General features: G+C 43.6%; 1 protein-coding gene across 2 annotated transcripts in view; it reads right to left on the minus strand.

Moving 5' to 3' along the window:
* The window catches only part of NUGGC (nuclear GTPase, germinal center associated), a 47898-nt gene that overhangs the window by 9542 nt on the left and 10360 nt on the right, over positions 1 to 27996 (minus strand). For both annotated transcript variants that reach the window (XR_009541405.1, XM_060153604.1), the window contains exons 4-14: positions 27634 to 27742; positions 26400 to 26622; positions 25706 to 25936; positions 22925 to 23134; positions 17927 to 18102; positions 16535 to 16553; positions 16166 to 16255; positions 9089 to 9194; positions 7274 to 7407; positions 2290 to 2454; positions 292 to 449 (exon numbers count right to left, since the gene is read on the minus strand). Coding sequence is in view for 1 of the 2 variants with exons in the window: in XM_060153604.1 (XP_060009587.1) it covers positions 292 to 449; positions 2290 to 2454; positions 7274 to 7407; positions 9089 to 9194; positions 16166 to 16255; positions 16535 to 16553; positions 17927 to 18102; positions 22925 to 23134; positions 25706 to 25936; positions 26400 to 26622; positions 27634 to 27742 (1621 nt within the window). In the remaining variant the exon portion in view is untranslated. The remainder of the gene's footprint in view (positions 1 to 291; positions 450 to 2289; positions 2455 to 7273; positions 7408 to 9088; positions 9195 to 16165; positions 16256 to 16534; positions 16554 to 17926; positions 18103 to 22924; positions 23135 to 25705; positions 25937 to 26399; positions 26623 to 27633; positions 27743 to 27996) is intronic.

Genomic DNA, 27996 nt, shown 5'->3' on the forward strand with positions numbered 1-27996 from the left:
AACCAAAATACCCCTGTCCTGGGCTCGGATCCCCGGTGCATGTAGGAGATATTTGAAAAATAATGGGAATCATAATATTAATCTGAAAGCAGCATCTCCAGCTGCACTCCAGGTCACCACAGGAAATTTTTAAGTAAACCAAACTAGGGCTTTTGTGTTTTGCCAAAGACTAAGTTTTCCTCCTCAAGTGGCAAGCTACTCCGGTCCCTTCCAGATCCAAAGTACAAATTCTTAAAGATGAGCGTTCTTCGCATGTTTGTTCACAGAGGATCCAAGTGAAGGATCCTTTACCTAAAAATGCCTCCAAAAACAGGATCAATCTGTTCATAGATGGGCTGCGTGATGGCTTCGTTCAGATCTATTCTCCCAAGAGTCCTGGAGGCATAGATACCGTTTTTCAGGCAAACCGCTTTCAGAGTCTGGTGAAAACCCTGGTTTCCTCTACTCCTCTGGATAATTAAACAATAAGATAGTGGAGTTAGTAGGTGTTACCTAGAATTCACGGGATCAGAGCTGCACTGCCTTTGGCCAAACACCATTACCAAGAACCACAGGGAAGAGTAGAGACATGATCTTTCAATGTATTATTAAGCTACACAGAGAGGACAGCAGTCACACCTCAAGTTGGCGGGTGCCCCTGCCCTGGGTTCCCAAAGCATCCTCTGCTCTCTGCTTACATACAGCTTTGCGTTTGTCTCTTTACTCATCAGGCTGCTAAACTGGACCATCAGCTGGTTAAGATCAGGCCCGATGTTTCATCCATCGTGATGTCCTCACCATCTGGTCCTGGTATAGGTCATGCTTGATAAATAAGTGCTAAATGAGCAGTTATTAAATGAAAATGTGCTCTGACTCTACCGCGAGTATGTGTTTTAGGTTTTCCGAGCACAGCCTCGATGTTTTACACTTTTTATTACATATTTGATAAAACGTAACTTGATGTGTATCTCTTTGTAATATTTTCTCCCAGAGACATAAACTCACACATCGGAAGAAAAAAATAATATGAAGCTAGAGCTATAAGAGACTTGACAAATTTTAGCCACATGGCGATTGATCCTCAGTAAAGAGAATAAAAAATACATTTGCATTAACTGAAATTTCAGTAGAGGCCTTTGTGATCATTAATCAATGATATATGTTTTCAGTGAATGGCCATGTAGCATGGTACAACTGGCATCATACTATCTCTATCTATCCATATCTATCTTCCCATATCAATCTATCATCTATCTCTATTTTAATATTCTGCCATTTTTGCTTAATATTATAACATGAGCATTTCCTGAATTCATTGTAAATACTTCCAAAAAATTATTGGAATAACCACGTAATGTCATATGGATGTATCATATCATTAGCATTCTCGTATGATTAGACATTTAGTCTATTTTACTATGTTACCTAAAGATATGATGTTAGTATATACATGTCTGCCCAAATATCTGATCGCAAGGGCAAGTTGCTTATCAAATAGGAACGCCCTGGGTTGTGCCCATAGTCACAGAGTAAAGAAGCCATTGAAGGGCTGAGGAGAGCGGGGACAGTTCCTGGGATGAAGCCCTGGTGACAGCCTGAAGGTGCCTGATGCTGCTTCTTCCTCCACAAGCACATTGTCTCAGAGGACTGGTCCCCACCTCGTGCCTTCGCCTTCTCAGCACCCACCCACTCATTCACTTTTTGTGATCTGGGATCTTCCACCGTTGTATAGAAACAGTTCTCTCCAGGGTCACTTCGTTGCCGATCGCTATGAAACAAATTACCCCAAACTTCATGGCTTAAACAACCACACACATTTCTTATCTCTCATCCCTTAGAAACCCCATATAACTATTGAATAATGAAAAGATAGAACAACAATTTGTGTGCCAAGTGAGAGATTATAGGGTGCTTTCTTACTGTGTATCTAATTGATACTTACATCAGCCCTGTGAAATAGATTGGGCAAGTGTTTACCAGCCCCATGTTACAGAAGAAAAGTCCCAACAGGCTTAAGTGGGTTTAGGGCCTTTCCCAGGCCTACAGAGAGGATGTTTGGTGGGGCTGGCATTCCAAACAAGACCCTCGGATCCTCAATTCCAGTTCTTTCGGCTGCACGTGTACCCTTCCCTGCGTCCTCACAGTGCACAAACAATTCCCTCAATATGCTTTCCTGTGTGCAATTTTCACTCTCTCCTAATTTCTTCTAGCTCTTTATTTCTTTCAAAAGCAATGGCATAGTGAAAAAAGGTGGAGAATCAGGCGGGCCTCACCGAACATCACGGCTTTTCTTTTTAGAGGGTCACTCACCACCAGGCATGCCCCGAGGATCTGTCGGTAGGAACTCCTGGCATTTTGGACCCCTTCTTGCAGAGGCTGCACTATGTGGGCAAAGCACTGGTCGATGGCCTTCTCCAGCAGCTGTATCTTCTCTTCCACAAATCTCCGCAGGCCACTCACGTGCAAGTATTCGTTCTAGGGAACAAGGGCCATCAGGAACGTGAGGCCACCCCCTCCCTAAAGGCACCATCTCCTCCAACTCTGCTTTCTTTAAGTCTGTCACCAACACAAGATTTAGCTTGAGCAGATCACCCACGGTGGACTCCTCCCTATCATCCCCATAAGGCACCCTTCAGGGCACAGACCTCCTTACGCTTTGTGGGATTGGAGAATCGAACAAATATATCCTCCTGCAACTTTTCCTGGGGTTTAACCCATTAGGCTACTTGAAAGAGTAAATATTTTTTAAAAATCCAGTTGTCCTTAAAAGAGATTTTTCCAATGACATCTGATTCAACGAATATTTAATGAACTTCGTGCACAAAGCAGTTTTGGAGGAGAGGGTTTCTCAAACTTTAACGTGCATAGAAACCATCAGAAGAGTTGGTTCAAACCCAAGGGCCTGGGATTCTACATTGGTAGCGAGCCCCAGGTAATACTGATCTTCTGGACACTGCTTTAAATAAACAGCAAAGCTACAGGACCACAAAAATAAAGACTTGGTTCCTGCTTCAAAGGAGAATAGTCTAGTCAGGGAAGAAAATATCTATTCAAGTAATACAAGGGAGTGACCGCCAGGGGCAGCCTTGACCTCTAGGTTCCAAACTGGGAACTCTGTAGTGTCTGTCCCCTGTATGAGAACCCTGGGGACCACACGGTGCCTGACTGCAGTGGAAAGAAACCACACTCCTTAGCTCATCACTTAAGGTCCTTCGTGGCCAGAACTCAATCAATTTCTCCAGCACCACCAGCTCTCTGTTTGCCCAAAAAGTCCTCCCACGTAGCTGCCCCCGAACTTTCTACCATTCCCCAAACGTGTCATACTTTTGGTCCTTTGCATGTGCTCTTCCCATGTTCTCATATTCCCAAAGCTCAAAAGTCACTTCCCATGTGATGCTCTCCCTGACTCCCTGGGCAGAGTTGGGGCGCTCTTTCCTGGGCTCCCGTTGCATTTAGGACACCCCTGCTGTGCTATGTCTCTTCTCAGGCCATGTGTCTCCTGCCCTGGGCCAGGACCTTGCTGGAGAGACAGACTCTGTTGTTCATGTTTGTTTATTCCAAGGCAGGGCACGGAGAGCATGGTCCATAAACATTTCTGGGGTGAATGAGTGGCGTGGAGAAATGGCTGGATAACGTAGGCTTTTAAAGTGTATTCTAAATTTGATGACAGGAATAGCTCTTGAATTGAGGTGTGACCTTACAGAGATGACTTAGCATCTCTGGATCGCAAGGGCATCGTCTGTGAAGTAAGTGAATGGGGCCGAATGATCCTGAAAACAGCCTCAAACTCCTATACCCTGAGTCTCAGAATAGAGGAGTTTTAGAAGTTAATGGAAACTATTCTGCTTGAGGCAAGCCCTGGGGAGTTTCAGAGTTTTCACTAGTTAGAATTCTATAAGCCATACTTTCTCCCCCAGAGTTCCCTCTAGATTCTTTGGAGTTTGTCGTGTCACTAGTGATCAAAATGAAAGAAGAAAAGAGTCATGAGAAGAAACTCCACGGGCAAGATTCTCACAAAGGCTCACTCTCAAAGAATCCTTGTTGAAGAAGCAAAAGAATGATAAGAAGGGAAGGGGCTGGAAATAAAAGAGCAGTGAGAAAGGGAAAGGCTGGCATCTACTATGAATAAATGCAGGACTCATTCAACATTGAGATCGTCATAATCAACTTCCCATTGATTCTTCAAAATAAAGACTAGATCCCTGTTCATTTAAAATCACTAACTATCCAAACTCTAAAGGTTTTGGTTTGAGTCACAATCTTAAAAAATGATCTGTCACATTTATTTTTAGATTTGATTTTTTTTTCCCAGAATGCAAAGGAACTGACAAACGCTTGCCTTCCAGCTTTCCATCAGAGAACTAAGACTGAGACCAATAACTGAGGCCAAAGAATGTTGAGTAAGCCTGCTGGCAACTCCTTCTAAAAGGCGATCACAGAAGTACCAGCCAGCCCCCTCCTCTGTGTCTTCTGTAACCTGCAGTCTGGCTACAAGGAGGGACTGAGCCCCTACACGGGTTGCACCTCCTTACCACGCTCCAACTTCGATTGCAAAATGCTTTGTCCTGGTGTTTATCAAATAAACCAACCACACACAGCACCACATCCGATTCGTTTTCCATCAGCACTTCCAAAAACAATCTTTTGCTGAGCAGAGAGGCAACTTTCACCCCCAAAGAATTTTGGGGGGAAGTTAGAATGTCAAAACGTTCACTAGTATTTCAGAGGACAAAAGTCAAATTGGAAAATCTCAGATTCCAGGAGGGTTTCTTTTTTCTTACACAGAACTAGACCCAAACGAGGAATAAGAGATACGATGAAAAAGATGGTGAATCTTACTCTATACGGCACTTTTAATTTCTAAAATGTGGACATTTGACTGACACTGCGTGGACCATCAAGAGTTGACATTGCTGGGGCTTCCCTGGTGGTACAGTGGTTGGGAATCCACCTGCCGATGCAGGGGACACGGGTTCGAGCCCTGGTCCAGGAAGATCCCACATGCCGTGGAGCAACTAAGCCCGTGCGTCACAACTACTGAGCCTGCGCTCTAGAGCCCTCGAGCCACAACTACTGAAGCCCACACGCCGCAACTACTGAAGCCCGTGTGCCTAGAGCCCGTGCTCCGCAACAAGAGAAGCCACCGCAATGAGAAGCCCGCGCTCCGCAACAAAGAGTAGCCCCCGCTCACCGCAACTGGAGAAAACCCACGCGCAGCAACGAAGACCCAACACAGCCAAAAATAAATAAATAAATTAATTAATTAAAAGTAAAAGAGTTGACATTGCTTACTTTTCACACTGAAGTCAGGTCCGCACCAGCTGCCTCTGCTCATCACTCCACAGGGCCCTCCCAGGTTCACTGTCCCACATTCTCAGGACCAGCCCTACCGGTACATTTCTCTCCCCTTTCCCTATTCTGCATAACAAGAAGTCAGACAGCTTGGCTGTGCAAACCTGATAGCTGACAGCAAGTGTGAAAATAAAGAAATACCAACCAAATGAGAACCCACAAAGGCTATTAATTTAGAGCTTGCTATATAACAAGAGAGTCTGTGGCCATCACTTGCGTTTGGCAGACACTCAAAGGCAAGCAGAGAGATGGGAAGGCTTCTGGTGCCCTGATCAGAGGCCCCTGGCATGGGGCAGCCGTAGGTGGAGACCTCGAAGCAGGGATCTTATGTGATACGTGAGGATGCGTATTTATCTTTTCTTGATTGGTCCTCAGTTGGAAGCAGGGATAAAGGTTAGGGAAGCCCATGAGCTAACAAGGCAGTCTGTGATGAGAGTTTCATGGGCAGCCAATTATACTGAGGATGTGTGGGATCAGAATAATGCAGCCTGCTGGGAGACTGTCATTTGCAGAATTAAAGGCAGTGCAATCGTTGCTAAAGGGTTTAGTTTGGACGGGAGATGTAACCTTCCAGCCATACTTCTGTCATCTGAATCTGATGGGTTGTTTTTGTGTGTTTCAGGTTGTTTAAATTTTCTTTTCCGTTTTGTAAGCAGCCATTGCTCGTATGTTAAAACACCTAAGAGAAATGGCAATCTCTTTGCCATAAAATATGGATGACAGTTAAAAAAAAAAAAGGATAAGGGAAGCCCGTCAGTCGTTAACAAAGGTCTGGCCATTTGGGGTTGATTGTTTCAGAAGTTATTGTTTAGCTTCTTAGATTGTTACTAGAGATAGCAGTCTAACTTCCTACAAGTGTTAGAGCAGGCTGGCTTCCTGAGCTGTTCATTGTAGATGGGGGGTTGGTTTCCCAGGCAACTTGCTGCAGGCTGTGGGTCAGAGTTCTGTCTTTTTTTTTTTTTTTTTTGTGGTACGTGGGCCTCTCACTGTTGTGCCCTCTCCCGTTGCGGAGCACAGGCTCCGGACGCGCAGCCTCAGCAGCCATGGCTCACGGGCCCAGCCGCTCCGCGGCATGTGGGATCTTCCCGGACCGGGGCACGAACCCGCGTCCCCTGCATCGGCAGGCAGACTCTCAACCACTGCGCCACCAGGGAAGCCCCGAGAGTTCTGTCTTTATATGTGCTTGTCTGTTTGTATTTTCATTCCCTCACAAGGAAACAATGCAGTTGGTGATTGATTCCAGCAACAAAGTTTTCTCCCAAACCTCGAATTTAGCAGCTTATCCCTCTTATCTTAGGGTAAAAAAAATTCATCCTACCGAAAAAAAAAAAAAAAAAAATTCATCCATCAAAAAGATAACTTTGTCCACTACTATGAAAAAAGTCATTTTTAACTGGTTATTCAGAAGACCTGCATTCTAGACCATGAAGATAATATCTCTCTGCTGAAAGGCCCTCCTCTTTTCCTTCCCCTCACATTATATAACCACGCTGCTCTGAGTGTGAGATTCTGACAGCACCAGGCCATGCAGGAAGTCCACAGGCAGAAGAAAGTTTTTTGGACTGTATGTGCACACATGCCTCTTTAGGATAACCAAGAACTGACATATTCCAGTAGAAGTAGACAAATCCCTCCTGCCATTAAACACATTCTACCTGATTCAAGTCTCAGGAGAGGCAAAAGTGACTATTTTTACCTTTTCCTCTCAGCCCATCTGTCCTAGGTAAAACATTATTTCTTTTCATTTTTTTTTTTTTCCTTGCTCAAAGGTTACAATGTTAACCCTCGAATTCTCTTTCTGCTCTCTTTAGATTCTCTAAGCTTAGGGTCTTCCTCTGATGAGAAAAGAATGATTACGGTGAGTTAATTTTCTAACTTGGTAAGAGGGAGCATTCTGCCCAGGCCAGGAGGCAGAGGACACACAGTCCAGGGGTCTTCCTACCGGCAGGTTGTCCGTGCAGCTGAAACTGTCCGTGAGGAGAAACAGGCCAAAAGCTTCAGTGACATACTTGGTCACCATCCTCCTCTTCTTATCCAAGAGCCTTCTCCTGATATATTCTCTTAACTTGGGGATTTCTGGAATTCACAGGCAGCACAAAAAATTTGAAAAGGCCAGAGCTGGTGGGAAATAGAATTCTTAAACATTAACAGATCATGCTGGCAGTCTGAATTAACTTCTGCTGAGGTCCTATGCGGGTGGGTTGCTCACTAAACCAACCTATCTGTTTTCCCCAGTCTAGGATCAGCAGTGATGCATGCTAATTTTATTCAGTGGTAGAGAACAAACTCTGTGGAAAAGTTCAGGCTGGGTAAGAAAACGGGCACTTCCCTCTGGACGATAGTTACCTGGATAGTATATAAAACCCGGGGCTCACATTTCTAGAGCCTCAGCCATTTGGTCCCGCTAGACTTTTCTATCTATATCAAATAACCATTAACATCAAAATAGCGCATGCTTGCTGTAGAAAGGGTAGGACCTCTGACAAGTGCAATTCCAGATTAGACATGTATCTTAGTCCGAATCCTCTGTTAGTCGGAAGATAATAGATGTCAAGCTACTTTCCTCCCATTATCCCTGTAGGTGGAAATGTTTCTATATTATTCCTTGCCTGTGCCATGCTGATTATTTCTTTGATATCCTTGTTCAAGCAGTTCCCCATTTCTGGCAACTTTTCACATCTTCTGCTCCTTAATCGCCTTTGACGTTCATCCATGTCTAGCGACATATAGGCCCATTTTAAACCATTTTCAGCTGAGATCGAGGTCAAGCTCGGATCCTGCCTCCTCACACAGCTTTCCTTCAGTAAACCAGTCACACAGGTCCTGGGTTCTCTGAATTTCTGCTGTACTCAGAGCACCATAGAACTAGCCTCATTTTTACTTTGATTTTTGCACGTGGCTTAGTATAGTAAGTCCCCTACTTACGAACCTTCACGCTGCAAACTTTCAAAGATGCAAACGTGCATCTGGTTCCAGCAAGGAACCAGAACCTGCGCCATCAGCATCAGGCGTGAGTGACATTGCAGCCTGCCCTCCCTCTCCTATCGCTGACCATCCTTCAGCTCTACCATCTCCCACCTCCTCTCCCTCCTCCAGTCAGTCACTCTTCTTGCCTGTTCACTCCATGCCAGCCCCTGGATGCCAGCTGTTGTTCTATACTACTGTACTTTCCAAGGTACTGCACTGTAAGATTAAAAATGTTTTCTTTATTTTTTGTGTTTGTTTTTTATATATTATTTGTGTGAAAAGTATTATAAACCTATTACAATATAGTACTATATAGCCGATTGTGTTAGTTGGGTACCTAAGCTAATTCTACGGGACTTACGAACAAACTGGACTTACGAACGCACTCTCGGAATGGAACTCATTCGTATGTAGGGGACTTACTATATTAGCTCTTCATGTAAATTTCAAGTTCTCTGAAGAAAGCAGCCATGTTCTCTAACCCCACCCCACCCCCAAAGAAAAAGCATGCCACGGATGCTTTTTCTACCTGTCCCTGGGTGAGCAAGGACTCTCAAGGCAAACACTAAGGAAATGACAACTCATCGTAAGATTTGGAGGAGAAAGGAATTGTGGTCTCAGGCACCACAACAATGCAGAGACAAACACGCATACAGCTGCTCATAGGTATAGAAACTGTGGCAAACTAGAAGTGCGGCACAGAAAGTTCTAGAACGGGAAATTCAGAGTGCCAAGCTTAATCCTGAGAATTGGAGTGATTGAGATGAAAAAATGTATACGTATAAATTACCAGTTTCCTCCTCGGTGAGGAGAGCCTGCTGCCAGTACTCCTGGGCGCTGACCGTGTACACCAGCTCTGAGTCTTCCAGAACGCTGGAGTCAGCTGGCAGCTTCCTCTGAAGTGAGAGAGGCACACAGAGAACAGAATAACTCAACCGCCGCAAAGGCAACCATGCACATGCTCCACAAGAGCCTTCAGCAAACTTTAGCTCATTCGCTTTCAGTTCTGCACAAGCCCTGTAAGGAACAAGCAATAGTCCCAGTGTCAAATGTTCCCATCTGTCCGCCTTACAAGGTCGGAGGTTGTGAGGACATTGTTGCAGAGATTCTCTTGGGAGTTAAAAAAAAATAGCAATTCTAGAAGGAAATGTATAAAGAAAATAGTTCAAAAGTGTATTTAACCTTAAAAAACTAAAGATAGACTTACCATAGGATCCAGCAATCCCACTCCTGGGCATATATCTGGAGAAAACTGTAATTCCAAAAGATACATGCACCCCTATGTTCATAGCAGCACTATTTACAATAGCCAAGACATGGAAGCAACCTAAATGTCCATCGACAGATGAATGGATAAAGATGTGGTATATATACAATGGAATACTACTCAGCCATAAAAAGAGAATGAAATAATGCCATTTGCAGCAACATGGATGGACTTGAAGGGCATTATGCTACGTGAAATAAGTCAGGCAGAGAAAAACAAATACCATATCATATCATTTATTTGTGAAATCTTAAAAAAATGATACAAATGAACTTATTTACAAAACAGAAATAGACTCACAGACATAGAATACAGACTTATGGTTACCAAAGGGGATAGTTGGGGGGGAGATAAATTAGGAGTTTGACACTAACATATACACATTGCTATATATAAAATAGGTAAACAACAAGGACCTACTGTATAGCACAGGGAACTATAGTCAATATCTTGTAATAACCTATAAAGGAAAAGAATCTGAAAAAGATTAGATAGATAGATAGACATAGATAGATAGATAGACATAGATATTATAACTGAATCACTTTGCTGTACACTTGAAACTAACACATCATAAATTAACTATACCTCAATTTTTTAAAAAGGTATATTTAAATGTTCAGAGGGGGGGAAAGTACCAGGATCCATTTTGGAAAAAGAAGCACAGCCCTGACAAAGGCAGCGATGGGCAGGAGCCAGCTTGGACCAGCTCCTCCCAGCTCCCCCCTCAGCACCAGCACATCGGTAGCTTGCAACTGGCAAGGGAACATTTACACCACAGGAATCGGCAAATGGTACACATTGGGCCTTTTTTGTTTTTTAAACAGAGAGCTGACTGTTAAAACATGTATCAATTTATCAGCACAACACAACACTGGGCAAAGGTCCTATAAAAGTGCAAGTTTCTTAACAGGGTGGTTAGTCATCCTACACATTTAAATGCAGAGTAATGTTTAAGCAAATGATGGTTTTAAATGTCAAGGAATTAAGAATCATATGAGAAATTTTTTATGATTAGAAAAACATCACCACTTATTTGGAGTTAGATTGAAATCAGGAATATAATTTGTAACCCCATTTTTTAAAAAATCTTATACAATTTTTAAAGGTTACTTTTCATTTACAGTTATTACAGAATATTGGCTATATTCCCCACGTTGAGCCTATCTTACACGCAATAGTTTCTACCTCTCACTCTTCCACCCCTATATTGCCCCTCCCCCCCCACTGGTAACCTCTAGTTTGTTCTCTATATCTGTGAGTCTGCATCTTTTGTGTTATATTCAATAGTTTGTTGTATTTTTCAGATTCCATATATAAGCCATTATCATACAGTATTTATCTTTCTCTGACTTATTTCACTTAGCACTTATTTCACTTAGAGAAGTCATACTAGAATGACACATAAATGATGTTTCATAATCCTTCATTCTTCTCACTTAAAAGAGAAAAGCCATAAAGAGTATGCATGTGTATGCATGGGTATATGGGGGCGGTAGAACACAGTAGGGAGTTGTCAACCTTCTTCTGATGCAAAGATATAATAAAGCTGAGTGAGTGGTCCACTGGGAGAGGCAAGAAGCTGCATCTCTGCAAGATCTCTGCATCTCAAGTTGTGAGCCCATCTAGTCAAGGCTGGAATACAGATTGCTAGAAGCCCCACACTCTAGTCAGGACTAAAGTTATATAAAGGAGCTGCCAAGATTATTATTTTTTCCCTGCTTGATAGAGTTTTGACTCTAGGAAAATGTTTAGGAAAGTTGACCCCACTTTCTACTGGGAGATAAAACTAATGTGCAATTAAATGTTAGTAGAGTTTTAAAATAGTTGAAAGGAGTATTCCTAGCTTTACCCAGGTGTTTGCATTATTTAAAATTTTGCTCTAAATTTTGTATATCTTTTCTAAAAATTATTGAAGATTCGTTTACACTTCTTGTTATTGTAATCCAAAGAAATATTTTTATAGTGTCAGCGGGATGGCTGCAGTAGCAGGTTCCGTATTATTGTTAAAGAGAAGTAGAAACAGTTACAGTTGGAGGGTAGGATCCAAGAGCTAAGCAGATGCTCATCAGATTATCCTATAGAAAGATGAGCCACTGTTATCATTTACACACATGGTTTTTAATAACTATATATAGCATAATGTATTAAGTTTGTAAGAAGATACTGTATATAAGAAAGGAGAAAACCTGGAAGCTCAAAATAGAAGTGACACAAGATGGAAGCAGAATCAAAAAGCATATAGTAGGGCTTCCCTGGTGGTGCAGTAGTTGAGAGTCCGCCTGCCGATGCAGGGGACACGGGTTTGTGCCCTGGTCTGGGAAGATCCCACATGCCGCGGAGCAGCTAGGCCTGTGAGCCATGGCTGCTGAGCCTGCGCGTCCCGAGCCTGTGCGCCGCAACGGGAGAGGCCACAGCAGTGAGAGGCCCGCGTACCGCAAAAAAAAAAAAAGCGTATAGTAAAGTTGGAGTTAGATTGAAATCAGGAATATAATTTGTAACCCCATTTTTTAAAAAATTTTATACAATTTTTAAAGGTTACTTTTCATTTACAGTTATTACAGAATATTGGCTATATTCCCCATGTTGAGCCTATCTTACACCCAATAGTTTCTACCTCTCACTCTTCCACCCCTATATTGCCCCTCCCCCCCCCCCACTGGTAACCTCTAGTTTGTTCTCTATATCTGTGAGTCTGCATCTTTTGTGTTATATTCAATAGTTTGTTGTATTTTTCAGATTCCATATATAAGCCATTATCATACAGTATTTATCTTTCTCTGACTTATTTCACTTAGCATAATGCCCCCCAAGTCCATCCATGTTGCTGCAAATGGCAAAATCTCATTCTTTTTTATGGCTGAGTAGTATTCCGTTGTATGTATGTATGTGTGTGTATATATCTCTATCTATCTATTTATCTACATATATATATATACACACACATATATACACTGCAACTTCTTTATCCATTCATCTGTTGATGGAGACTTAGGTTGTTTCTAAGTCTCAGCAATTGTAAATAACGCTGCTATGAACATTGGGGTGCATGTATCTTTTTGAACTAGTTGCAACCCCATTTTTTAAAAAATCTATATTTTCTAGCTTTGTCATTAAAATGACTTTGCAGTGACATCACCCTGTCCACTTCTTTTACTTGTATGAATTATTTGATATGTACCCCTTGCACCCCAACTTTTATTTTTAATATTATTCTCTGCTAAAAGAAACCCAAGTTTCTTTGATAGTAATAGTTCCATGCCTTGGGTCAGGGAAAAAGGAAATGGGCCTGAATATGTTCTTGTTACCAGAGAGGAAAGATATATTTTTTTAATGTCTGGGTAATGCTAAAAGGAACCAGCTTAAATTAAAGGCTCCCTTTGGCCAAGATGTGAACTTGAACATAAAAAAGAACACAGTAATTCTGTGAAAAGCCATGAGTTCATTATAATCCTCAAACTGAGTAAACTAATAAGGTATTATGAAATAATAAGCTCTATCTCTATCTATCTATCTCTCTATCTATCTATCTATCTACAGGTCTCTGCCCTGAGTTCCCAACACAGGGCTCCTAAACCCCTTATAAATAGGGGGTTTCATTCTAACATTGAGTCTTTGGCCCCAGTTCCCAGCACAGAGCTCCCAAATCCCTTGGAATTTCTACCCCCACCCCCATTCTCCAGAGAGGGGAGAGGAGCTGGAAATGGAGTTAATAATTGATCATGTCTATCTGATGAAGCTCCCTAAAATCCTAGTAGTGTGGGGCACGGAGAGCGTCCAGGTTGTGAGCACATCTACATACTTGGAGAGCGATGCACCCCAGTTCCATGGGGACAGAGGCTCCTGTGCTGGGGACCCTCCCAGACCTCGCCCTATGTATCTCTTCATCTGGCTGTTCATCTCTTATCATATCCTTTATTATATAGTAAACTGGTAAATGTGAGTGTTTCACTGTGAGTTCTGTGAGCTGTTCTAGCAAATAACCCAATGCAAGGGAGAGGAGGTCATGGGAACCAATTTGTAGCCAAGTCAGGCAGTTGTGGGTAACCTGGGGACCCACTTCTTGCGATTCATATCTGAAGTGGGAGGCAGTCTTGTGGGACTAAACCCTTAACCTGTGGGATCTGACACTATCTCCAGGTAGACCATGTCAAACTGAGTTAAATTGTAAGGTGCCCAGCTGGTGTCAGAGAGAATTGCTTAGTGTGAAGAAAACTCCCACACATCTGGTGTCAGAAGTATGAGTGCGGTAGTCATGTGCGAGTGAAGGAGAGAGGCACTGGAGCAGTAGCATAGGTTTTCTTTACAGATTTGCTAAAGCAAAGGCAAAATGCTGTATAATAATCAGCTCAAAATACATGCCTGAAAAAAAAAAAGACATGCCTGAGAACATCAAAACCCAGCTTTCTTTTACCTGCCACATACAGTTAGTCGTCCAGATCTATGGATCTGAACCCCCTATTAGTTCTTGAATGCATCTTCTCTACTCTATTTCTATGGTTACTGCCTAGTTCAGGCTCTTATCACTTTTTTTTTTTTTTTTTTTGGCTACATTGGGTCTTTGTTGCTGTGCGCCGGCTTTCTCTAGTTGCGGTGAGCGGGGGCTACTCTTCGTTGCGGTGTGTGGGCTTTTTATCGCGGTGGCTTCTCTTTTTGTGGAGCACGGGCTCCAGGCATGTGGGCTTCAGTAGTTGTGGCACGCAGGCTCAGTAGTTGTGGCTCACGGGCTCTAGAGCACAGGCTCAGTAGTTGTAGCGCACGGGCTTAGTTGCTCCGCAGCATGTGGGATCTTCCCGGAGGGCTCAGACCCATGTCCCCTGCATTGGCAGACGGATTCTTAACCACTGTGCCACCAGGGAAGCCCTATCACTTCTTTTTTTTTTTTTTTAACACCAACTAGATTACAGAAAAAGCCTCCCAGCTGGTCTTTCTACATCCAATCTTCACCAGCCCCTCTCCCCACCATCCATTCTCCATATTCCCGAGAAAATCACCTTTCTAAGATGCATAATAGTTCCAAATTGAAATCAATAAGTGTAGTCCCAGGAGCCTGAAATTTTTCTAACAATATTTTTCTTAATTTTCTTTTTTATAATTAAAAAAATAAGCAGAGACATCTCTATGAGTGGCTACCCTATAATCAACTTCTGACTCATATTTTCTATGATCGAAATTAAATTTGCTCCAAATGAAGGTCTGCAGTACAAATAAAGGTCTCACAATAATTCAAACTGAAAAGAAGCGGTTGGAGAATGAAGGCGTTACCTAGCCATCAGAGGTGTAGGTGTGCAGACCTAAAAGAACTTGTGCCATAAGAATCAAAACCACAGTCACCCTGCAAGCTGATGTATTGTTGCCCAGACCCTATTTTGTACATACCAATTTGCCACATTTTTTAGCAATAAATATAATTGTAAATTGTGTATTGAGGTATTTTATGTTTCTGCTTCCAGAAACAATATAATTAGGTCCTCATAAAATGCATATTTCTTTAATGCCAAGAAGAACAATTAAAGAGAATAAAAACAGCTTTACTGAGTTATTGCCTCATTAAAATCAACATTCAAGAATTGCTCGGTAGAAGACTTTGGCTTGAATATGAGGTCTGATTATTCTGAATTAGAAACAAAAGCCCTGAAATTTCCAATTCCACATTGTACGCCAGACATTTTCTGCATCAGTATAATTGAAGTCAAAATACAGAAAGCAATTAAACATAGAACTGGACCTAAGGCCATGTGTTTTTACTGTTAAATCCAACACTGAAGGTTTAGTTTCAGCAAAACCACCCCTTCTATCACATTATACTAACTGTGATATAACATTTAAGTTGTTTTGTTTATATTTTATCTTCAAGTTGGTTTCAGTTTTATAGTTGCATAAGACTATTACAGGAAGGAGTTTTATGTTTGTACCTATTTTAGTGACAGCATAATAAAAATAATTTAAGAAACAGCAAGATTCCCACAGAACAATTACTCAAGCTTGAAAAATAGAGCTCAGGGCTTTTCTCCCAACACTCCTGCATATGTCCCTCGCTGAGCTATTCAAAACTACTTGCCTGTAATTCACCAAGTGTGGCAGTTTTCTTCAACCACGTTCTTCCTTCTGTATCAAACACATTTTCTCCAACTTCTTCACCTCACTCAAGACTATTGGGTCTTTAAAATTCTGCTGAAGAGGCTGAGAAGTTTTCCCTGAACTTCTCCTCAACACCGCCTCCCCCAACGGCCCGCGTGACTGAGGCATCCTTCCTCTGTGTTCCCCCAGCCCTGCTGCATCCCTCTAGCCAAGCACACTTCAACCTGCTCTGTGATCCCTGATTTTATCTGCACACAGTTCTCAGTAGACCATATGTTCATTCAATCCTTCCAACAATCACAGGCAGTAGATATTATTATTCCCCCATTTTACAGATGAGAAAATGGAAGCTCAGAGAGGTAAGGTAATTTGCCTAAGGTCACAAAGTAATTAATCAGCAGGACTAAGTTGTCTACTCCAAAGCCTCTGCCCTTGCTACCGCGCAAGACCAAATAGGTGTTTCTCAAAATCTGAGTGGTTGAAAAGCAGAAAAATGCATAGGAGAATCTGTTAACTTACCTTTAGTTTTTCCTTGAGAACTTTATTCCTTTGTAGCTTTATCATTTCATTTCTTTCTAAAACAGCCTCTCGCTGATTTTGAATAGCTTGCTGGATTGTGAAAAGAAATAAAAGCATGGCAAAGAGTCTAGGGTTATCAAGAGTGATAAAGGGATAAGATGCACATCTTGCGGGCAACTCTTCCTCTGGCCCAGACAAATGTGCATGTGTTCGAATCATATAATACTAATCATAAAAGTATTATTTAAGAATAACAAGTCCAAACTCATCAAGATGTTTACATTAAATGTGTGTAACTTTTTGTCTATCAATTATATCTCAATTGAGCTTTAAAAAAGAAAGAAAAAAAAATAACTAGTCCATACTTACACTTCCCACTTTTCTTTCCCTGAAATGAGAAATGTAACAATTATTTATCTCATGATGTGTCACAGCAGTCTTGACTTTCCCTGAAAGCAGCATATACTGTCATGCCTTTATGCCTCTTCCTAAGCTCTTTCTTCAGTCCAAATGCTCTGACCCATCTCCAGTGTCCATTTGAAAAAAGTATCTTAATTTCTCAGTATTTTGTCATCGGTGGAATTTTCTGTGACCTCACCACCTGGCCCAGTCAAAACGCAGCCCTCACTCTCCGAGGTCCCATGGTACTTTACTTTTCCCTCTCATATAACCTTTCATCCTCTTTTAAGACAGTGGCCTCAGTGACTAAGCAAGATGCCTCTCTGAATCTGCTGCCCCTACCACAGTGTTCAATAAACATTTAATAAATTCAACTGTATTATGTTCAGTTTTAGAGCTGGCATTGGAAAGGGAGCACTTGAGATACTATTCTGTGGTAGGAGTGGGGTGAATGGAATTGCAGGGAAAAAAATAATGGAGCTGAAATTCCAACTTAGACCGTGAAAGCAAGAAGTTGGGGGAAAAGTCTTAGTCTGTTTCTTCACTGAGGAATTTTTCTCTGCTAAGTTAGTTCCTGGAGACAGTAGACTCAAGTCGGGGGGGGATACGGCAGAGCGGACAGGTGGAGAAGCTTTTGTTAGAGCAGGGAAACACTGTCAAGGGTAGAGCCCATGATCATATGTCCCATGTCCCTGGAACAGACCAGTGTACACCTGCGATCCTCTGTAAAGATTAATAACAACCCCTTTCACTTTCAGAGTGCCCCAGCATGGAAGATAAGTTCCAGTCCGCCTAGTTACAGGGGGAACAGACATGTGCATGGAAATGAACATATATTAACATCTATTAAGCTCTAAAATGCTTACCCTTCATTATGTTTTGTTAGAGTATGACTCTAAGAATGCTTTTACTTTGGACCGAGTTCTGAACCTTTGAGAACCTTGCTCCATATGGGTTTAAAATCTCAGGAGGAGACAAATCTGAAACAGAATCTTGACACTTCAAAGCGGTACTGGGCCAGGGTGTTATAGGAAGTGCCCACTAGCTGTGGGGCGTCTACACTTCCCATATCTGGGGGAACGGGCAGGTCCACCACTCTGTAAAATGCTCTTTGCATCTCAGACACCAGAGTGGCGTAAGAGCACAGCCTGTTGGGCGTTAAGCAGCTGCTCTGGAAGATTCCCAAGACAACCTACCCAAGGGTCCTGATGTCCCAGGAAATCACCCAGACTTCTCTTTTAGCCCCAGTGGTCACTTCCCTGAGTCCGAAATGCCCATGAGTCAAAGCTCTGTTGTTACCGTAATTACGGCAGTCAGGACCCATGGAGGAAAGCCCGCGTCCCTGTAAGCCCAGCACCGTACCTTAGATATTCCGGCAAGTGGAGCTTGTCGGTCTTGGTGACCACCAGGGCCATGTCCCTGCAGAACCCCCTTTGGCAGGCTTTGATGCTCTCGTTCAGAAGGTCTTCATGGGCTCTCCCTCCAGAAACTCTTTCAATGTCACTGATCAGCCAGATCACTGAGCATTTATCAATGGTCTGTGAAACATGACCACAGCATGTTTAAGAGCATAAATGGTGCGTCGGTTGTAGAGCATGTGCTTCCTTAATGTACCATGTCTGTCCTCGATGCCCTGCCCCGACTCTCTCTCCAACCCCACCTCTCATCCCTCCCCACCACATTCTTTTAGGCACCAATCATACGAGCTTCATACACTTCCTGGGATGTAAATTGTTCATCTATCTCTTGGGCCTTTGCCCTTGCCGTGACCTCTGCTTGACCTCCATTTGCCATCTGAGACTGCCAAGGGCCACCTGAGGCTAGGTTGGCCACCTCCACCTCTGCATCCCACAGCACCTGGACTTACCTGCCACAGTACTTCTCAGGCAGAACTATTGTACACGGTCGGCACTCTATACCCCTCTCCCCCTCTTCACCCAGACTGTGAGGTACCGGATGAGAAGGGGCTGCACCTTCCAGCTTGGAATCCACATCACCTCAAGCACAGTACTTGGCCCATAGTAGAGGCTTCAGAGATGTTTGTGGCAGTAGTCATTGATAGAATTCAAGAAATCAGACCTCCAGTTCCAGATCCATCACGGGCTTGATTTACCTCAGCTGTTCTCTAGGGAAAATTATTGTTCTTCCAGAGCTAGTCCTGGTCATGATCTACCCCAAAGCTGTCACCACAGGGCATCATTTTGATGTCTGGCTGCCCCTGCATATTCAGCATACTACCACCAGGTGGCAGCAGGGAGCCAGAAACCGCGTGATTCAAGTTGCAAAGGCCAATGCACCTGAAATTGCAACCTACTCATGGATCACATATGTATTGCTTCAGCTAATATGCAACTTTCACGTGACAAGCAATAGTGTGTTGCCTTGTGACATTTCTCTGACTGTATTGTTTCACTCATCTTATCTCGCCATATAAGTGAAAAGCGGGTCCATCACCAGGACGGAGTTTGTTTATGGTTCCTCAGAACAGCACTTTGTACAAAAAGCTGTGACAAGTTTGCGAGTTGCTAATTAAATCATTATTTGCTTTATACTAGTGGTTCGTAACTAGTGGAGATTCTATACCCCAGACGACTCTTGGCAATGTCTGGAGACATTTTTAACCGTTTTGACTTGAGGGGGCGCTAGTGTGGGTAAAGGCCACGGATGCTGCTAAACATCTTGCAATGCCCAGGTCAGGCCCCTACAGCAAAGAATTCGCCAGACCCAAAATGTCAAAAGAGCTGAGGCTGAGAAAGCTTGATCTAGAGCAGGGGGTTTCAAACATGTTTTTAACGGTGGAGCCTTTTTCAAATGAAATCTTAGGAAGAATTCCAATTGCCAAACTTGATTTTTTAAAATAGAACTGCTATAGTTGAATTGGGGGTGGAGGGTTTGGAGTCCCCACGTGCTCTGTGTCCCGCACCCTCTGCCCATGAACCTCTTGGCTTCACGGATCATTGTTATGAAAGCATCCATCTCAAGTGTCAAACAAACTTCATTGTTTTATAAAGAAGGTACATGACAGGCCCCGAGAGGCAAAGGATCTGCTTAAGGCCACACAACTATGGGTCCTGAACTTCCTCCCCTACATGGATGGACTCACATTCGGGCAGGAAAATAAAACCAATCGCTCCCTCCCACTTCCCAAATTATAACCAATTTAGGGATGCTTCAGATTATGCCATCAGGCTGTGGAAGATGAAGCTCCTCCTCTAGGGCAGGGCCTCTTTCACTTTTATATTCCCCTGGTCCTGGTAAACTACAGGTGCTTAATAAATGTTTATTAAAAGAGAAGAGAAATGCAATCATAAAGTTTGCATTGGTTAAATTTCAGGCCCTACACAAAGCTCCCGACTGCCAGGATTTGGTAAAATTAGAGTCACAGAAAACACCGGAAAAAAGCAGATCTATAAGACAAGAGCCACTGGATTTGGGAGTGGGTAGGATGGCCCCCTGCCATCGCCGCCCTCCTCTCTTCCCACAACAAGAATGGGCCTCCAAGAGGTCAGGTGACTCAGGCAGCACAGGGACGTCTGAGCTCTTAATGGTTTTAGTGTAGGGAAGGTACTGCTGGGCAGCTGGGGAGGTGGGGGCGAGGCATCGTGTTCTGTTCTCCCTGGAAGGAGGGGTGTCTTTAGTAACTTCTCATGAGAGGATATCACAAAACCACAAGCGCGGAGGGGAGCTGCGACCAAGCAGAGCAGGCTGGGAGCCATCACTTCACTTCAGCCCCACTTCCTCAGAGCTCCTCTGTTCTGAGCAGCCTTTGATATGGTGCCCAGTGTATCTGAACTGGCAGCAGCCACGGCTCCATCCTGTGAGAGAGGCCGGCCACCTCCTCAGGCTGTCGCTCCCTGGGACTGGCCTGGAACTAGAGGAGGTTGGCGATTCCACTCCCAGAGCTGAAACCCTGCAGAAACAAAGGCTCTCCCGGCCAGGCCTGAGCAGACCACCAAGGGTGAAGGATGCTGGGACTGCCTCCCCCTTAAAGAACTGTTAGGGGATGTCCTGGGGGGTGAGAGACAGAGCCTCAGCTGGAAAGGCAGGAACCTGCTCTCTGGTTCAAACTCTGCCACTCAGTAGATGTGTGGTCTTGAGCAAATGACTTCCCATCTCTCAGCCTCCATTTCCTTATCTGTAAAATCAGGGCATAGGCTGATTATCTGTAAGCTGTCATCCTGATCTTTATCCGAAACCACAGTCACAAAGCTCCCCCGGCCCACTGTCATTCATTTAGCGCAAATCTGCTGAATTTAAAGTCTACCTATAACAGAGAAGCAGTGGGCCCGCGGCGAGTTTTTTGGCAGTCACTGCACTGATCGTGACTCACAGACACTGGCCCTCCTTCCCAGTCTCTTCTGGCTCTGGTCCTGTGCCCCGTGTCCCATCCCACCCTGCACTCCTGAGCTCCTTCTAAGACGCCCTTTCTCTCTCTATCACTCACCCGAGTCCCTCCTGTCCTTCGAACTTCCCCAGGAAGCATGGTGTTAAAGCCCACCCCACCTTTCCCAGGCTTGGCTTCTGCGCCTCTCTCCATCCTTCCCCCACGCCCTCAGCCCTCTGGGCTCCGCAAATGCTGCAAACGGTGCTCGGGGTCCCACTCCCACCTGCCTCCTCCACCTGGGGGAGGCTGAACATCTGTATCCACTCCACTCTGAAGCCTCACCCACCTCCCACATGAAGTCATCACCTTGTGCTCGCATTTTTAAGTAACGGGGTTTGTTCATTAGTGTATTTCATTCCCTCTGGACTACGAGCCTTCCAAGGGCAAGGACTTTGTCTCCGTCCGTCCAGAGCCTTTCATAAAACTGAGGAGATGCTCAGTGCTATTTGTTGAAGGAATGAGCTCTCTGGTCGGAGGTGATTTCGACTTTTGAGAGCTCATAGCTCCTCGTGCTTCTCTTACATCATTTTCTGCCACGTATTTCGTCATCTGCGTGTTTCATTTCTCCTAGTAGACTCTAAGCCCCTTGAGGGAAGGCTCCGCTTCACATTCACATTGTTTTATTTTGTTTTCGTCTTTTTAGTGGTAAAGATAATACATGTTCAGGCAAAATATACAAACAATACAGAGGTGTCTGTAGTAAAGAGCGGTAGGAGACACAGAAGCTGCTGTTAACAGTTGGGTATGTATCTTACCAGAAGGCAGGATCTGACTTTTGCCGTGCATTTGCAAACATTACACACGCACACACTTCTTAACATAAAAGGTCATGTTCTGTATCTGTTCATTCACTCTTCATTTTGTGTCATTTATCATGTAGGATATAGTAGAGGTTGACAGCAGAGAGGCTCTTGAGCCTTCTTGCATGGGTTATGAGCTATAAAATTAGCTCAGCTCTCATTATTATTGGCTATAATCTTTGCATCCTCAGTGCTTAGTACATAGTCTTACATATTGTATGTGTTTGATGAACAGAAAGCAAATTAACAAAGAGATAAATTCTTAAAAATCCCCCAGCCTCTAATCACTAGGTGCAGCTCAAACTGCCCTAATGCTTAACTCTCTGGCTGCGGACACATCTGGGGGGGCCCCCGATCAGCTTATGCTCCATTTGCTGGGAATTGAACTCCTACGCACTTTCATCTCAATGACCCCCTTCAGGCACAGCTGACTACACTAGGGATGGATACTTAATCCAGAGAGAGTTGATCCTTAGCTGGGTGGTGATTGATCAGATTTTCCTTCTGAGGAATTTGAACTAAAAGACATAGAGACTATAGTCAGACAGTGACAGGCACAGGAACAGCAGTGTCATTCAGAGACGCAGCTAAGGCGGTCCTGTTCCACAACATGGGCGCTAATGGCTAAGGGAGAAGCAGGACTCAGCTGACAGATGCACAAAGAGAAACAGAGTCACAAGAGACCAGGCAGAGGATGAACGAGAAAATAGCTGCTTCCAGCCTGATAGGTGGTCCTGGGGCCTGGCTGTGTCTCGTGAGATCCTTTGATAGCCTTTTGATTAACCCTTCTTGACTTGGGATTTGCTTTAGTGAGTTTCTCTTCCCTACAACCAAACATGGGAGCAGCCTCCTGGTTCCTTGGTGCGTGGCTATTGGCTTCTCTGCTTTGTACCCAAATCTGGACCTCCCTCTCCTGCTCTGTCCTTGTTTCCTCTGCTCACTCTTGGACAACTTTATTGCTGGCCCTTTTCATCTCTCACATACTCATGATTCCTCCCTCCCCAGTTTCTCTGGCCAACCATATCCTGCCATGGCCCTGAAGCTTAGAACGTGGAAGAATTTAACTCCGGTGAGCTCATAAAATCCTGTAAGCGGAAAGCAGAGCATTCTTTGCTGCTTTAGAAAGGGTGCTGTAGTTGAGGAGAGAGGGAACAAAGCCATATGAAAGAGAATCACCTTTCTCCACATCTCGTCCCTCTTGCTGTTGAAGTCGCCTGTGCCTGGAATGTCCACCAGCACAACGCCTTCTGGAATCAGCTCCGATTTGGGAAGAGTCACTTCCACCAGTTTGATCAAGGGCCAGATTTGTGTCTCAGCTGATCCTTCATCCCAGCCTCTCCTCTGAGTCCGGATGTAGGGGTCCAGCTTGAGAGACAGCTCTCCTGCCTGAGGAAGAGGGACAGGTGACAGGTCACACACACCAGATGTTCTCCCAGCACGTCTACCCTGAATGGGCTGTGACTCAGGTTCACCGAAGGTCCACCGAGAAACGTGAAAAGCAGCACCTGGGCGACAGGCACCAGGAGGCCTCAGATCCAGCCTGGAAGGGTCTAGACTCAGAACCAGAAAGGACGCTGGAGATCAGGAAGTTCAAGTTCCTTAACTGACAGATGCAGAAAACAAGGTCAGTTAGAACAGGGCTTCAGGAAAGTTATAGCTTCACTGGATAATAAGTGTATCTTCTAAATTCCATTCCAGTTCTAAAATTAATGGAAGTCATATGCAATATTCTAAATTTGAGAGAGAGAGGATTCTTCCCACATGGTTAATGTGAGCATGTTCATTACCAGAAAGCCCTGACTGTGGAAAATGGATAGTGAGATGGTGACCATATTTTCCAGATGGAAAATTGAAGTTGATCTTCAAAAAGATTTTAAAAATTTATCATCCAAGTACCAAAAAAATATATTGACATATAGGCATTTCCAGGATGTTTTCATGATGGAGGGTGAGATGGGGGATCACTCTCAGCCTGTTGTTTTTCACGAAACATATCTGGGTACAATGACATCTTCATGCCAGCTACCATGTATGGCAGCAAATCTCTATGGGATACTTCAGGGGAGAGAAGATTTGGGATGCACGGTAGTCATTGTTAATAAATATCTACAGAATGGTCCTGAAAGAGAGATAAAGTAAATTCTTAAGAGAGTTGAGATTAAGTCAGAGGATTTGTTGCAATCTGATTTAATTGCAGGGTAGGGAGTAAGAGGTTTCATCAATTCTAATCGAATCACAAGAAATTGTGAGAGAGGAAATGATAAAAGTTCTTTAAGATATTTTGATTAAAAAATAAAGGAGATACAAAAAGAGCAACATAAAAGAAAAAGCATGGGCTTTCTGTAAGAAGAGGGAGAAGAAGTAAGAAGAAGAAGAAGTAAGAAGAACTTCTGTAAGAAGAACTCAATAAACTGGTGGAGGCGAGTCATTCTGGAAGGGAAACTCAGATTCCCTCACCCCAGCCTACAATCCCTGACCCAAACTCTGAATTTGTGCCCTCATTCATGGAGATGTTAATTCTGTTCCTCTTGTTTCAATGGGTAAATTCGTAACACCGGGAAGGGATATTTCTAAATACAGAGTAGTGAAGAAATGAATATTATATTGATACCTTGGTGTAAGTTGTGTGTATTCAGATAAAGTAACCAGTTTTATCATCATTATGTTTCTTTGGACATGCTCGGTCTATGTTTTAGATATTAGGAGCATAATGCGTTTTAACTATAATAGCCATTTAAATATAAGAAATGGCTACTACATTTGTTCCATTTTCTAGTTATATAAGAGCTAAGTGCCTTGAAAGGTTTAATTCATTTGACTTCTAAGTATGCCTGGTCAAGTATTTCAATTTTTTTGAGAGAATCAAATATATTAAATTTGAACTATAAAAAGAAATGTTGATTAATTACGTAAGTAGCATTAACTTTGAAAGGAGGCTTTTCTATGGTAAACTTAGGAGATAACTGAACATTAAATTTTAGAACAGGTGTAAGTAATTGTTCTTGTTTTATACAAAAATTGCCAGATTTACAAATGGAATAACAATATATTAAAGGGAATTTTCAGATGCAAGAAACACTAGGTTTTTAAATGTACAACATTAATAAATTACATATTAGTTGCCCGTGTATTCTGGTTTAATTTAAAATCGAATTTTAATTTTAATAAAATGAATATTGATCATAAAAATGAAGAGGGCATTGTTCTACTAGGTGCACATCCTGTATCCATCCTGCCCTTCACCTGCACCAGCAGCATCCTGACTATGTGTTTATTGGGGAAGGCAGTGGATTGAGATTGGTCTCAGCCAATCTTGGCAAGTCTGCTTCTTGTCTTTTCTAGACTCTCCTTCCGCTCAGAAAGGCCATGTGACTCAGTTCTGAACAAGAAAGTCTACATGGAAATTTGTTGGGTGTGTTTCTAGGAAAGCTTTTACTTCCCAGTGAAAGAGATGTGGTTGGTGCCACCTTTTTATCCATGTCTTCCTCCCATGAAGCTAGCTGTGAAGTCCAGCACTTCAGTAGCAATTTTGTTACAATGAGGCAACAGATGTGGAAGGTCAGGGGAACCAGAGAGATGCGGCCATGGTTGAGCCACTGAACCAACCCACAGACCCAACTGCCCCCAGACTCCTTATGTGAGAAAATGAATAAATCCCTATTTGTTTAAGCTATTAAAAATTGGGCTTATTTTTAAAATTATTTGCCACTAAAAGCATCCTTAATTAATCTTCAAGTAACTGTAAATAGTCTTTCCTGTGAACGAAAACTCCCCACTCAGACACTAAAAATTCCCATTTGACAGCCATAAATAATGAAAAACCACTTTCTCATGGATACTTCTGATTTTGGTATCAACTTATTTCCAATAAGAACACTGTGCCTTGCCCAAATCCCCTAAAGGGATTCAACTGTTATCCTTGAGACTCATGAAAAAATAAAGACGTCCTGAACCCACCTCTTCCGCCTTGAGGTTGATGACTCTGGAGGTGGGGATCTTTCCTTTGGGCTTTGCCCTTAGTAACTCCTCATAGCTCTTCCTTTCCACCCCGTTTCCATAAACCATTTGTAGCTTCCAAATGGCTTCCTCCACTGCATCGTCCCTGTCCCAGGCATCCTCTTCTTCTCTGCCCAGCTGCTCAGGCCTGTGCAGGAGTTTCGTCAAGTTCTTCAGCTCCTGCTTCCACTCCTGCCAAGGCAGAGTGGGGGCCAAAGCCCCCCAGGACACAGATACAGAAGACACTGACAAAGAGAGAAATCCATCGTCCCTGTGGAGGGCAGGGGGCTGCATACCCGGGAAATCTAAAATCACCTAATCCCGTCAGGGATCATCTAATCCAACCCCTTTGTTTCGTCCATGAGGAAACAGGAACCCAAAGAGGGAAACGTCCTGCCCAAAGTCCCATAAAGAGCTGAGACAGGACCCACTAGAACCCCCATCTTGTTCTGTTGGACTTTCTCATTCTGTACTGTGTTCTTTTCGTTTAACGAAGACGTGAGCTATATTTACAAGGAACATAATGTTAGTCTCTGAGAGGGGGCGGGAAGGAAAGAAAAGGAAGAAGGAAGAAAGAGAAGGAAGGAGGGAGGAAAGGAGGGAGAGAGGGAGGATAACAGGGAGGGAGGGAGGGGGGGAGGGAGGCAACACTTACCTGGTTGGAGAGTAGGTGGATTTTGGCTTCATACTGCTCACAGCAGCCTGAACTCACTTGAACAATACAAGATGTACATATACTTTCTCCAGACACTGGTAGAAACATGGCTTGCTGGATGATGGCATTGATCAGGGAGCTCTTCCCAGCCCCAGTGCTTCCAAATAATCCGATGTAGATTGGGTCCAGTGATGGTTTTTCAATCAAGGCAAGAAGCCTGTTTCTAGATCGATTTAAAAATGCTCATTGTCACGGTCATTGAAGCATAGTAGGGAGATCATCAGAACAGAACACAAAACAACTGAGTTCTAGGGGCTTCCCTGGTGGCACAGTGGTTGGGAGTCCGCCTGCCGATGCAGGGGATGCGGGTTCATGCCCCGGTCCGGGAAGATCCCACGTGCCGCGGAGCGGCTGGGCCCCTGAGCCATGGCCGCTGAGCCTGCGCGTCCGGAGCCTGTGCTCCACAATGGGAGAGGCCACAGCAGTGAGAGGTCCGCGTACCAAAAAAAAAAAAAAAAACAACTGAGTTCTAATCCTGGGCAAGTCACCGCATCTTTCTGAATCTCCGTTCTCTCCCTGGTCAAAGGGGAATATTCATCCCTGTTTACTATACAGAGTTGTCATGAGGATCAAATGAGATTATGCAAAAATACTTGGTAATGATAACTCTACACAAACTCTACAATGTCTATATAAATGTGAGGTCTCCTTGTTTGTGTTCCATGGAAATTATATAGTCTTGATCTTAGAAATAAAGTTTATGCAGAGGTGAAGTGTTATTAGGAGCAACATGAAGAGTCTTACTGGGCGGGAGATGCGGCCTTGACACCATTCAAGTCCTTCTAGTCAGCTGGGCACAGGCCATTGAGGGCACAGGCTCAGAGTCCCACAGCCTGGGCTGGATTCCAGGCCCTTTCACTTACCAACCGTGTGACCTTGGTCAATGTCTTGGCCTCTCAGAGCCTCAATTTCTGCAAAATGGGGGTGATAATAACGGCTCCTACTTTATAGTTTGATATATATAAGGTATCTAGCAGATCACCTAGCAGCAGTGACAGCTCAATGAATGGTAACTATGGGAAATAACAATAATGGCCCGTAGCTACAGAACTTGTTGGCTTTCTTTGCTCTGTTTTTAATTGAAGATTCCCTTTCATCGTTGGAGAAAAGCATCTACCAGCACCTAAGGAAAGACATCCAAGTAAGATCTGATGGTAGCTGATGTCAGACTCACATGAGGTACTTGACACCATTAGGGATGCTGTCATCCAGGAACACAGACTGAATGAGTTTCTGGTAAGTGTTGCTCAAAACCCTTCTGGTCCGCGACTCCAGTTTTTCATCTGGAATCAATAGAGATGTATTAGCTGGGGTGTACCTGGCAGGGATCAAGTACTTGGTCTCCACAAGAGGAATCTGCTCAATATTACAGAGAAAGGAAAAAAAAGAAAAAGAAATGAAAAGCCAATTAAACAAGAGAACAAGTTATCTGACATAAGAGAGAATAGCTTGTGGGAGAGCAATCATTGATAATGAGGGCATCCCATGAAGCCAGCCTGCTCTGAGGCTCAGTGTAACAGAAGTCACATAGGCTTCG

The sequence above is a fragment of the Lagenorhynchus albirostris genome, chromosome 7 (genome assembly GCF_949774975.1).
Source record: "Lagenorhynchus albirostris chromosome 7, mLagAlb1.1, whole genome shotgun sequence".
Taxonomy (NCBI): Eukaryota; Metazoa; Chordata; class Mammalia; order Artiodactyla; family Delphinidae; genus Lagenorhynchus; species Lagenorhynchus albirostris.